Source organism: Malus domestica, chromosome 03, assembly GCF_042453785.1.
Source record: "Malus domestica chromosome 03, GDT2T_hap1".
Classification (NCBI taxonomy): domain Eukaryota; kingdom Viridiplantae; phylum Streptophyta; class Magnoliopsida; order Rosales; family Rosaceae; genus Malus; species Malus domestica.
Genome location: NC_091663.1, coordinates 34,367,992 through 34,382,356, shown reverse-complemented (window position 1 = coordinate 34,382,356; position 14,365 = coordinate 34,367,992). Strand labels below are relative to the sequence as shown.

The following is a 14,365-nucleotide window of genomic DNA, read 5'->3' as shown; positions in this document are numbered from 1 at the left end:
AGCCAATCACCCTTGCCTTAATCTTGGGCCTGCGTTACAACTGCAATAGGAAATCAAATGGTTTGAGGTAAGTTTTAAACCCATGGTCTTAATCATATTAAAGCCAATAATTATCACGCAAAGTACCAGGGTTTGATCCCAGCTATGTGAAACAAAATTTTATCATGAGACGCTAAAACGACGATAAATAAGCACTAAACCGTGGTTTTATTGTCTATTTAGAGTCTTTGTTCTAATTTGTGAATTTATCTTACAAATAAAAGAAGGTTAGATACATTTTTGGTCCCGCTGTTTTACATGAATATAGAGCCAATTTGGTCTTTGTGCAAAGAATTTGAACAATTTCGTCCCCTTAAGATTGATCATGAACTTTAATTTCTTATGAATTAATGTGCAGTTCGTAAAAAACTCCATGCCATTAAACTTCTTTGCCCTCTACTGTAAAGGATAGTATTGTAAAAGACTCAGTTAGTGATAAAACTTAGAGTTGGTAAATTTGTTGAGTTTGTTGTAATAGGTGGCAGGTTTGTTATAAGGTTAGAGTTATGTGAGAGAGTGAATAGTTGTATATAAACAACAATAGTGTGACTTTATTATTCATCCAATGAAATTCAGCTTTCTTAATATGGTATCACCCGCCTTTTGTCCATCGACTTGATCCAAATCCTATGCTTTCCTGCTCAAAGCTTCTTCGCTAAGCTTTCATCCAAACCCTAATTTTCTCCATGGCCGCCTCTGCTTCTCCTTCCTCTGAGTCGGCAACACAAATTCATCCTTTTCCTCTCTCCAATTCCAGTTCTTCTCTCTACACCTTCAATTACGATCCAGAATATTGGATCTATGGTGCCAATCAAGTTGACCACGACCAATTACCTTACCTGGAGCGCACTGCTTGCTTCAATCTCTCGTCGCTATAACCTCACCAAAATTCTTGATGGCTCGGTACCTCATCCACCTCAATTCACCTCTGATGCTGCTAGAAATCGAATCTTGAATCCAGAATATGTTTCTTGGTTCGAGAATGATCAGAACATCCTAATCTGGATTAATTCCACGCTCTATGAATCCATCATTCCTTACATTGTTGAAGTCACCACATCCAGAGAGTTCTGGGCAAAATTGGAGTCGCGCCTCGCAACGGCTTCTCAATCGCACATCCATGAGCTGCGCTCATGTTTGCGCAACATCTCGAAAGGCAATTCCACAGCCGCTCACTATCTTCAACAGATTGAAGAAATTGTTGATGCTCTTGCCATTGCTGGTGCTCCGGTTGAAGATTCCGAACTCATTTCCGTTACTCTTCATGGTTTACCACCAGAATATGAGTCGTTTGTTGATGCAATTCAATTCCGACTTGGCTCCACCACTCTTGATGAACTACAAGGCCTTCTTCTTTGTAAAGAGATTCAGGTGACAAATCGGAAGAAAGTTACTTTATCTGTGCAAATTCAGGCCTTCAATTCCACCGCTGGCATTCTTCCTACTCCACCGTCTCAGGAGTTTGTTGTTTAACATACATCTCCAGGTCGTGGTGGTGATCGCCAGTTCTTAAACCCTAGAAATTTTCAGGGATGAGGTAATTTCAGATCTAATAACTATCGATCAAATTTATCTCGTAACAACCATCAGCGGTACAATCGTGGTGGTCGATCCAATTCCAATTTCTCTGGAAGAAAGATTCCATGCCAAATTTGTCATCAATATGAGCATAAAGCAATTAAGTGCCCTTAGCGCATGAATCCACATTATTCCAATCACTCCAGCACTATTTCTCCCTCTGTTATGGCTACAAGCACACTCTGCTATGCCTGTAAGCACACAATCTACTCAACCTACCTGGATTGTTGATTTTGGTGCTAGCAATCATATGGCAAATTCCTACAAGACTTTGCAAAATCCAAAGCCTTACTCCGTACCTGAGCAAGTTTACATTGGTGATGGCAAAGGTTTGCCTATTCTTCACTCTGGTTCCTCTTAATATTTCAACACAAGTTGCTAACTACTTATAAATCCCGGGAAGGGGCTACGTACCAAAGCTACCCAGAACCTATTTCTTGAAAGTAAATCTGTGGCAGTATCAAATACTCGTAGTGCAAGAAAAGTCATTCCAAATCATGCTCAGTGGGTGATTGTTGTGCAACAATATCAAAAACAAGCTAACCCACAAGAAATACATCAAAATGAAATGCAAGAACTAAATAAAAAAGATATGATTTAACGAGGTTCTTCATCGGTTAGCGTAATTGGAGTCCATCCTCATAGCAATAGGAGCTCACCCAACAATTTACTATCAACCAAATGAAAGTGTTTACAAAGTGCTTTTGGAAATCTCAACCCAAAAACCCAATAGCTCTCACACATCAAAAAAACAAATACATAAAGAAATATAGTGATTAATTTCCTCTCTATACAAAGTTCAAAACTAATACAACAACCACAACTTTGATGGCTGATTGACAACAAAGAGGGGAGCAGCACTCTTTCCTCTATTAAAAAATATCGGCTGCTAGCCTGCTTCTCTGTTCATCTTCATAATCTGAAATAAAAAATCTCCTGCCTTATGTACTGAACAAGCTACCTCAAACCCTAGTCACTCATGTGGCTTTCACATGGGCAAATAAGACCCATCTAACATTGGGCTGCTGGGTCAACTAAAGACCCACTATAATTAGGCCATAAATTCACCAGTGATATCTTTCGTGTCCGTTTGAAATTGTCATTAGTGGACTCCAAGGGTGCTTTATTTGCTTTTATTAAGTATTACTCGACTAGACTAGATTAAGATTTAGTTAAGTTCCATGCTTATTGATAGCAAGGATTAAACTTTAAAACAATATCGGTTATGTTGTCGGTGACAATTTTGATGTGCAATCTTATTACAAATATAAAGTAAAGAGGTTGATTTAAAAATTATAGAGTTCTAGTCTCGAAATAAGTATCTTCTTTTGAAACTGTTGCATAGAAGTTAAACGTGGTTACTTACTAGATATTATGAACACACACATTATTAGTAACCATCCATAGCAGGAAGAGAGAACAACATTATTAGCTTCTAGCATGTGCCCAACAAAAAGAAATGGCTTCTATCACGGATGACGTTATGAGGAGTATGAACATGGAGGAGATGATGAAATATTTGTTCAACATAGCCAGCAAGTTCTGCAGAGCATTTATTCGTTCTAAAAGATAAATCTCAAGTACGATGCGTTTCCAGTTTATGCAATCTCACTTGCTTTCCTATTGCCCCTTTTGGTACAAACCATATTCCTGCCCATGTTGATCTCATCAGGTGGACTACTTTTAAAAAGGTTCCACAGCGGCGTTCCCACCGTATCTACTCCTGAAGGCTTTGTTTATGTAAGGATGTGTTATCCACACACCCTATTTTACTTCTCACACACTCATTGATAATTTTTGTCCGTTGATCTTCTTCAATTCATCCGATCCAACGGCCGAAAATTAAAAAGGTGTGTGAGAAGTAAAATGGGGTGTGTATGTGAGAAGTAAAATGAGGTGTGTGGATATCATACCCCTTTATGTATACATGCCCTTTAACGAAAGGATCTCTCTTTTTTTTGGGTAAAAATGGGGACTGTTGTAGGGCTTATTCCGTATTGAACTTTAACAATTTAAACTATCTATTTTTTAAATTGCACTTTACATATCATTTTTGCATTGTATTAGAAACATTGGAAATGTTTGAAGAATCTACTTGAGTTCAAAGAAATTGATGAACATTATGTTTTAAGAAACATTAAAATTTTATTATGACAATCAAATGAATAAATGGTTTAGGGTTGAATGAAATTTTTGCAAGGTTGATCTATGAATAAAGACTTAGAAAATAGACGGCTCAGATAGTTCAAGGTTGATGTATAATGGGCTCCACAACTAGCCCCTATTTTTTTTTTTTTTTTTTTAAGAATGAGATCCCTTTGGATAAAGGCTTTGTTCACCAGCTATTTATCCGAATGAATTCCCAATTTTTTGTAACTATGGGGAATAGTTGTGGGGCCGACTCTATATTGAACTTCAATGGACCGAATCATTTATTTTTGAAGTTGCAGTTTGTTTATACCATACGTAGGGCCTCCGTATTTAGATCTCGTACAAATACTCGGAGGACTTAAATGTAATTATGTAATAAATGAATGGGCAAATATGTAATAAGTGAGGAGCCCTTATTCTATGAAAGGACCTATCACCCTCATAATTAGGGGAGGCCATTTCTTAAGCCTTCTCACCCCTCTCACATCCCTTCTCATATTCAGAGGTTCTCTCCCTCACCTCTCAGATAAATACAATATCAGTGTGGACGTAGCCCAAACCTTGGGTTGAACCACGATACATCTTTTGTTATTTACATTACTTGCAGATTCACGATCGGATTTACGTTGTTCCAAAACCTTCGATTTTATGCATCAACATTTAGCGCCGTCTGTGGAAATCGATACAAAAAATTGTGTCGATTCTCTTTCATTTTTTCACCAAATCTGCAAAAACCTAACAACCCAAAGCTTTCCCAGTGCAAAATTATAGAAATCTTACTTTCTATATAATACGACAGAAAAACACAATAAGCATTGATGATCGAGCTGTACGGGCCGGATGAAGGGCTCCTAGATCTACTACTGCTTCTGCTTCTGTGCCTGCCTTTGTTGTTTTAGTTGCTGCCAACCAATTTCTAGTCTGTAAAGAAAGATACTAGAAGCTCAATCATATATTGGGGGCAAAAAACGGAAGAAACCAAATCTCTCTCCACCCCAGTCTTGCATCTCTCTCTAAAACCGTCAGTTCACAAACCTTTAGTGGCGCACCCCAACGCTCATCACCCTTTCACGACCCCGACGATTTCAACCCCTTCGTCTTCCTCCAGAATTACTTGCAAACCCTAAGGGCAAATGGTGCCAATGTCCAGTTCATGATCGATAGCACCCCCGGTGACGGTGGGGACCCATCAGGCTTTCCTGCTCCCACCAATCTTAATCTCCGTGATTACTTCTTCGGCCCGGGCCTCGAGCAATTGATCCAACAATTAGCCGAGAACGATCCAAACAGGTACGGCACGCCACCCGCCTCAAAATCGACGATCGAAGCCTTGCTGGTTGTGAAAATCTCAGATGAGTTGTTGGCTTCGGATTCATCACAGTACGCTGTGTGTAAGGACTTATTCGAGCTCGGTGAAGAGGCCAAACAGATGCCCTGTAAGCACATATACCACTCGGATTGTATTCTGCCTTGGCTGGAATTGCACAACACATGTCTTGTCTGTCGCCACGAGCTGCCCACCGATGATTCTGAATACAAGCAGAGGATTCATGGGGACTCTGGAAATGGCAATCAAACTAGTCAATCTGGGGCTCCTGGTGAAGCCAATATTTCTATGGGCGGCAGTGGAAGTAGTAGTGGGTTTGGGTTTGGAATTGGCGCGCCATCTCCATACAATCAGAGTCAGAGTCCGAGTCCTCGAACTGTGGAGCGGAGGTTTACCATCTCCCTGCCGCGCTTTGTCAGGCAATTGGGTGGTACGGCCAAGACTAGCAATACTGGGAGTGGAAAAAATAAGGAGTCGAACTCAGGGAATAGGGGAAGGCATAACTTTGGATCAAAGGAGCCTAGGCAAGAAGATCTTGATTGAGCACAATTGAGAGAGAGAAAGAGAGAGATAGCGATGAGTCCGGCGGTGCTGAAGGCAGGGCTAGTGATAGTTGGGCTGTGCATAGCCGGGTACATAGTGGGCCCACCTCTATACTGGCACTTCATGGAGGGGTTAGCCGCCGTTTCCCACCCCACCTATCCCAGGCTTTCCACCACATGTCATGTACAAAGTTGAACCTGCACGCATTGCTGCTCCCACTCCTCCACTGCTTGTGTCGGCAAAAGTAGAAAAGAAAAAAAGACACTCCACATGATTTCTTGTTTGCCATCTGCAAAAGGGAAAAGAATATTTCAGAAACAGAAAAGCAGTGGGAACATAAAAGCAAAAAGAAAAAGGGAAAAAAAGAAGTGAGAATGGATGGGCACGACCAAAGCAAGTGGGTTTGCAAGCAAAATATACCTTACAAAATAAGGTGGACAGAAAATGAGCGGGGAGATCAAGAAAAGCATCAAAAAACAAAAGCAGAAAAGAAAAGAGAAAGCAAAAGTAAGGAATAAACACCACATCAAAATAATGTGATTTACTTTTCTTGTTTTTGTATGATGTGAATTATTTTTCTTATATTTCGGAGACATCTGTATAAACCCCATCAGAGGGTAATAATAAAAAATAAAAAATAAAAACGGCAAAACCCAAAATAAATGGGCTGGAATGTTGTGTGAAGGGCGAAGACCCATAAGCCCAAAATAGCATCAACTAGGTGATCAAAAGTACGCCCAGTACTCCACAATTATTCGGCAACCTGCCGCTATCACCACCAACCAGGTGATCAAAAATACGCCCAATATTCCACAATTATTCGGCAACATGCTGCTATCACCACCAACCAGGTGATCAAAAGTACGCCCAGTACTCCACAATTATTCGGCAACTTGCCGCTATCACCACCAACCAGGTGATCAAAAGTACGTCCAGTACTCCTAAATTATACATGAGCATTACTCATGTCAATCATACATAAACATTCATGAGCATTACTCATATCAATCATACATAAACATTCATGAGCATCACTCATGTCAACATCCATGAGCATCACTCATGTCAACATCCATAAGCATCACTCATATCAATCAACATACACATTCATGAGCATCACTCATGTCAATCAGCTTCAAAAGCTTCATTTACAAAAGCTCTAGCTTCAAAAACTTCATTTACAGAGCTCTAGCTTCAAAAGCTTTATTTACAAAAGTTCTAACTTCAAAAGCTTCATTTACAGAGCTGCAACTTCAAAAGCTTCATTTACAAAAGCTCTAGCCCATCACCTTCATTAGAGAGCATCGCCGCCTATTGAGCAACCGCCTCGCCGCGAGCATCAACTCTTAGCCCATCACTTATGTATTGAGGAGCGAGCCCTTATTCTATAAAAAGGACTCCCTCACCTTCAAACGCCACAAGCCGAGCAGCCTCGCAGCATGTGCTACTTCTAGTTGAGCATCATTTCAGATTAAGCACCGCCTCATATCGAACATCAGGTCAAAACAACACCTAGTTACTTCGACCCACACATGGACTGAATTTCAAGTCTCCAGCCAAAAGACTCTCTTGACTGAAGACTTGGGGGACTACTATTTATACCATACTTAGTGCCTCCGTATTTAGATCTCGTACAAATACTCGGAGGATTTAAATGTAATTATGTAATAAAGGAAGGGGCAAATATGTAATAAGTGAGGAGCCTTATGTTGTTCCAAGACCTCCGGTTTTGTGCATCAACACAGTTTATAGATCATGCTTGAAAAATACCCTGCCCCGTCATCACATTTTGTTTCTTTTTCACGGTATTGACGCAACCTTAGTAAGTGGAGCTAAAAATTGAGTTCTAGAAAGAAAGTTGTGATATTTTTGTTTCACGAGAAATTAAATTCGAGTTTCAGGGGCATATAAAAAATGAGCCAAAAAAAAAAAGTATCAAATACTTGTGTTGCAAAAGCAGACATTCCAAAATGAAAGCTAAGTGGGAGATCTTGTCCAGTCCTAACATGAATCAAATGATCATTTAAGATGCTTGCAGCTTTGGTTTTCTAGTCCAGCTGGTAACCTCAAAATGCATAGAGCAGAGAACATATATGAAACAGGTGTACTTCTGATTGTAAGAGTAAAGTGTGAAGGGTAGAGATAACTGGCCAAAAGGAAAGGGCAGACAATGACTAAACTTACAATTCGCCATAAAAGTTGAGAAGTGTAAAGTGTAGAGAAATATTACAAACTAGCTAAATTAAAAGGAATAACAGTTAAAGGGATAGCACTGCAACAAAAAAGGCCACTATCCGGGTAATGTGTGTATCAGGGACTGTCATCCGTCTCAAACAATATGCCTGCAAAGCAAAACAAACCACAATCAGACACATCCCCAAATCAGTTCCTGCTAACACAGGATCCAAATATCCCCAAAGTTATAACTCTTTTCGTTTGGGGTGATTAAAAAGACTAAACCCTTGATAGATTCCAGCAACATGAAAAGGCCATATGGGCAATCAGGAGCATACAAGCTTACTTGAGATCCAAGTCTTATAGACTCCATCTTAGAGATATGCTGCAAAAACAAGCTTTAGGTCTTCTTTTGGTAAGAACTAAAATTGTAGGATATTTACCAGTTAGGGCCAGGGTTGAAAATAATAGGGACACCACACAAACGTTGGTGTTAGTTGTCAGTAAACTATAGCAGGAAGAGATTAACAAAAGTGGCTTTTACCACGAACGCCGTGACTAACATTGACATGGAGGACATCAAGAAATACTTGTTCAAAATCATCATGAAAAGCCAATAGAAAGAAGTTGTTCAAATTGATACGCATAAGCATCAAGCTCACAAGGCAAGGATCACAGTGAGAGGTGACACAGCATTGCACATATATAGCAGTGTCCGATGGCCAAGAAGAATATGTTGAAGAACTAGTAAAACTGATTACTATAGAGGAGCTTCAAACTCGAAATGAGAGAGGAAATTCAAATACCCCTCTCCACTTAGCAGCATCGATGGGGAATGTGAGAATGTGTAAGTGCATTGTCAAAGATTATTCATCTTTGGTCGGTGTTCATAACAAAGATAATTAGACTCCTTTGTTCTTGGCTGGTCTCCATGGTAGGAAAGATGCCTCCTTATGCCTGCACCACATCTATACTGTACTCTTGATGAACCTCAGATACGCTACAAGATCTGTGGGAGGACGGATGGTGAGACTATCTTGCATTCAGGGACGGAGCTAGATATTTTTTTGAATGGGGGCATCCTAAAACAACAAAGTTAAATTAAAAAGTTAAACCTAGTACACAAACAAACCACTTATATGTTAGGTCAAATGTTTTATGTTTGTGGAAATCACTGTTCTTTATCAAAAACAACCAACATTGATAAATCAAAATCATTTTAAAATCTAGTAAATAATATGCACAAACAAGAAGAAGAAACACAACAAATAGAGCAAGTAAACAAAAATGATAACATAAATCAATTAGAACGAAAAACTCCAAATTACAATAAAATTACAATACTTACATATATTTAATACAAATCACCCACCTCGATAGTCAAATAGTGATTCTATTAAATACATTTAATTACATGAATTATACTGATCGTTAGATGGTTATTGTATTAAATACATGTAAGTATTGTAGTCAATGCCTACAATCAGGTCCATTATGCTTCTTTTCTATTGCGTATGGCATAAAATAATGGGTGGGGTGTTGTTGGCCAAATGAAAGTGAATATTCTATTTCAATAGAGTGGTTATTAAGTGAGGTTTTAGCTTGAAAGTTGATACTACATGTACTCTCTTTTATTTAAGAACCAATGTGAGTGGGGGCATCCACCCCCAGTAAGCCTAGGGTGGCTCCGTCTATGCTTGCATTGTGCAATGGATGGCGAGTACAGATTGTTAGTTCATGAACTATCACTTTAGTGAAAATTAGGTCCCTTAATTATTTTTTGGGTAAAATAAGAGGAAAATTAACGAAAAGTCCAAAAAAACTTTAGTTTTAATGAAAAATGACAAATAAAGGTGTAAGTGAATAGTATCAGGAAAGGTAAAAATGTGGTTTTTCGCTAAAAGTGAACAGGAGTGTTTCGTTAAAACTCCCTAAAATAAGTCCCTAAATTTATTATAAATTGTTGGTTTCATCCCTATTATTATATTCAAAGCTATTTTATCTAATTTTTCGTTAACTTAAGTCACTTGATACACTTTATAATGTAATACCATCATATTCTTGCCTATAAGTCCTTAACATTTTATATATGTTGCAAATCTAACATCTAATTTACCCTCCAAAGTTACTTCATACACTATTTCTTTATGAAAAATTACCAATCCAAGCCTCCAATGTGTATCACATGCAAGTAATTAACGTGACTTAAACTGATGAAAAATTAGATATAGTAGCTTCGAATATAATATTAGGGATGTAATTGGCAAATTATTATAATTTAAGGACTAATTTTTTTGAAAAAAAAATAGTTTAGGAACCTAATTTTTACTTAGGTGATAATTAAGGAACTAAATTGACAATTAACCATTGAAAATAAGTAATGTACCTTTTTAAGATATAACTCCACACATTGGTCCATTAAACCTCCTCCAACTTAGGTTTGTTCCATAGTCGTCTGTGGTCTCGTGGTCAGTGTTTCTTCAATTGCCGTGATGAGTGGGATTGTTTTTCCCGAACCAGGATGCTCTCCTGAGCAATTCCCTAGGGATCCTAGGGATCCCGCAATCTTGTCCGTTTATCGTATATCGTGCGGTCAGAAATCATTTAAAATTTAAATTTTAAAATTCAAATATGAATAGTACCTAACGAAAACTGACCGCACGATATAAAATGAACGGACAAGATTGCGGGATCCCAAGCGAATTGCTCAGGAGATGATCCTAGTTCGTTTTTCCCAACATGCATTCATCGGATTGAAATGGATAAGACAACATTTTCAAGCTATATATATGTTGAAGTAGAAATGAAAAAACTATGACGAACTTGAAGGAAGGAGATGGATTAAGCAGGAAAAATAATTATCATATTTCAATCCTTCCCAAAATAGTAGAATTAAAAGGAAGAAATTTCCTTTATGTTAATCTATTCAAAATAAAAAATCATTCTCCGTTACTTTCAATACCAAACGAGTTCGAAGTTTGTAAAAACCTCAACATACAATACTTCACCCCACACAATGAGGGAATAACCGTATAGAGATATTCACCAAAACCCATATTTTGACAGAAAAAATAGGTGAATGGTTTACCAACACCTCCATTGCGGCCCCCCTCATCACCAGCCGCCAGGTCAACCAATGTTCCCGTTGCCATCAAAGAGGATGGCCGCAAACCAACCCTGAAATACCAGCTAGCTTTCGACATGTTCGTAATCATTAGGGATGGACAAAATACCCGCACGTATGGGTAACCGCAGTTAACCGCCTATTTAAAACTCACAGTCACGGTTATGGATAACCATTTAGATAAATAAACGGTATGGGTATAACTGTTTACTAGTGAAATTTAAATGAATGGTTATGAGTATTATCCGCGATTATAAACGGATACCCATTTATATGTTTATTTTAATATATATAAAAATAAAAAAACTAAAAACTCTAAATTGTTGACCCAAACTTCCGCCACTCATCTCTCTCCTCGCTGCCCCTCTCTCATCTCTGTCACTCTTCTTTCTCTCCTCACTGCCCATTAGCATTATCATTTTTTTTATTCTATTCACTTAAGAATTTAGATTGAAAATTTTCCCCTAGTTTTGTTTGTTGTATTGAATTGTGGAGGAACTATTGTTAAATTGGTATGGTTATTATGGTACATGGATAATTGTGGTTTGTTGATATTGTTCGATTTACACTTATGGAGATTGATTTTGGTTATTTTCCACAAAACTTCATGTATTCATTCTATATCTGTATTCTGTATTTCTATGATAATTACTTACAGAAGGTAGTGTTTTGGTCAATTCATGATATCTTCCTTTTTATGATGCATGGGGTTTAACCCCATGCCAAAAATTTGCTAGAATCATTTGTGTTACTGTAAATTACTTTTATTGATAACACTAAAAAATATCATCATGTTGTAGGCATAATTTACTAAACAATTATGGAGGCCATAGAGAGAGAGAGAGAGAAATGTGCGGCAATAGTAGAGATTGATAACACTAAAAAATATCATCATGTTGTAGGCATAATTTACTAAACAATTATGGAGGCCATAGAGAGAGAGAAAGGTGCGGCAATAGTAGAGATAAGAGAGATGTGTAATTGTGGGTGTGTGTTATTCCACCCCATTATGCCTTTATTAATAGTTGTAGGGAAGGTTAATTCCTTACCCCTTAGGATTACAACATTTAATAAGTAATTTACTCCTAATAGGAATATAAGATACATTCTCATATCTACTTTGATTTACACAATCATATTCCTAATCTAATAGGACTGCAACACTCCCCCTTGAGTGTGTAAATACTCAAGTAAATGGCGCATCAGGTCTTCAGCGATGAAGTAAGTACAGTTGATGAAGTTGTCAGCACAATGAGCGAATGCGAGTCTCAAATCAACGAAAGAATGCATAAAAAGTAAAACTTACAAAACCTCGCTATGGTAAAACCCAAGGTAGGAGAAAAACCCATTGGCTAAAGAGAAAAGTGAGAAGTTGCATTAAGTCAAAACTATACGTCTTTTAGACACAAGTAGAAGAGCTCACAAGGGTATGATCAATCTAGAATGGGTGCCTCGTTAAAACCTAGTTAGGTAGCAAAAACCCAGTGGGAAAAATGCTCCTAATCGTAGGGAAAAAGAGTACATTAAGATCAAGTGAGTATACTTCTGGATACTCCCCCTAAGGTTGACATAACTTCCATATGAGAACTACAAGCATTGCATATGATTGTTAGCTATACCAATTCCTCGGACAAGCTTCTGGAAGGATGACTTCGGCAATGATGTCGTGTAAAGGTCGGCAAGGTTGTCTAGGATCGGCTTGCATGACTTCAATCTCCTAATGCTTTGTTGATGTAGATGTAGACGCAATATGTCTTGGTGTTGACTTTGTTGATAAATCATGGCTTGGTCATGTTGATACATGCAGCATAATCTTCATAGATCGTCGTTGGGACTCAACGATGGATGAAAACTCATCAAGTACTTTGAATATGCTCAACAAAAACTTATAACCATGTCTCACTTATGGCGTAGTGAAGTGTGGTGATTCTTGGAACGATTCGAAGATTTCACAACTAAGGTCATATCGTGGACACCCAAGATATTGCGATATCCCTAACGGTAAAGACATAACCATTCAGGGATTTTACCTTGTGCGAGTTTGATAAGTAACATGCGTTAGCATAACAAATAAGGCAAGCATCATTTCGAGGATCAGAGGGGCTGGATCCACTCGAGATGCGTTGGGATTTGCCCTTGTAGTACCTTCAGGGTACATCTTTAATACCAATTCAGTGGTTACAGGTTGGCGCGGTGCTACATCTTTACTAATAGATCAACAGCGAGGGAGATGTCTTGTCTAAATACAATGAGCTAAATACAACGAAGTGCAAAGTTGAACTTAGATAAGGAATTTCGGATTCCATAACCTCTTCAAGGGTCTCATTTGCATATAACGTATGGATGATCAAAGGTATACTCAAAGGTGACACCTTCAGGTGTAGTTCGACCGGTAGACCAAAATACTATCAGAACAATGCTTCAACTTCAGGTCAAGCATAAACGAGTTTTCCCAAGATCCTTCATCTCAAATTCCATCTTCAGGTGCGAGGCAGTTTTCTCAAGCTCTTCTAGAGTTTTAGTGAGATTCGTGTCAACGACATAAATTGTAACTGTTGGAAATGTGCCCTAAAACCAATCATATGATGATACTTTACGGACATTTCACATGTTAAACTAATCTAGTTTAATATCAAGGGCAAAGATTATTGTTTAAGCCGTCTCATATAAATGTTATATGCTTAAACGATAAGTCCAAGGAATATGTAATTAGGAGAATGTAATTTAAACAAATTAGATTCACGAGACCATTCTCTTTCGTATACATATCCTAAACGTTCCTGATCATAGGATTGCCAATTGGGCATTGACAATCCGTTAAGATCAGTACATGTTATGTCTTCTCTTAGGGAGAGTGACTAGTCTCGAGTCATTGGTGTGATTGACACCAAGACAAGCATGTAGGTGCTCAATAACGAATGAGTCCACTTAACACGATCAACAAGGAGTTCTCATACTCATGTCACATGAGAACTCATGGTTGGGATAATGCAAAGTAGTCATTTGACCTGAGGTATCATAGTTGTCTTGTGGTTAGGTCCTTGATCTTTGACTATGTCAAAGTCACCCCGTCCGAGGGTGTCCACGACATAGTTGGGGTTAAGCCACTTAGCCATGGAGGCAAGTGAATGCGCAACAAGGGATCTCTAACCTTCAAACCGTTTGAGGGAGAATACTCTATGATATGATTAAGAATCTCTGGCCAAAGTATGAATAAGATTTAGGAAGTCGTTCCAAATCACATTCAAGGTAATCATATAAGTAAATGAATCACATTGGATAGTAGACATGAATAAACTATCAAACCAAACAATGTGGTCAAGAGTATTGTATTAGAGAAATACCGTATTGCATTGTAATCCTAAACTGAATAGGTTCTCCACCTCTTCTGATTAGCTTGGGTAACCATGACATACTGCTAGGTGTCA

The 14,365-nt window shown here is 38.3% G+C and overlaps 1 protein-coding gene across 1 annotated transcript; it reads left to right on the top strand.

The window, feature by feature from the left end:
* Positions 1–3,995: 3,995 nt before the first annotated feature.
* On the top strand, positions 3,996–6,313 carry LOC139194310 (E3 ubiquitin-protein ligase RING1-like). The gene is made up of 2 exons (XM_070818615.1): positions 3,996–4,094; positions 4,709–6,313. The coding sequence occupies exons 1-2, from the start codon at positions 3,996–3,998 to the stop codon at positions 5,636–5,638; spliced, it is 1,029 nt and encodes a 342-aa protein (XP_070674716.1). The 3' UTR covers positions 5,639–6,313.
* Positions 6,314–14,365: the final 8,052 nt, after the last annotated feature.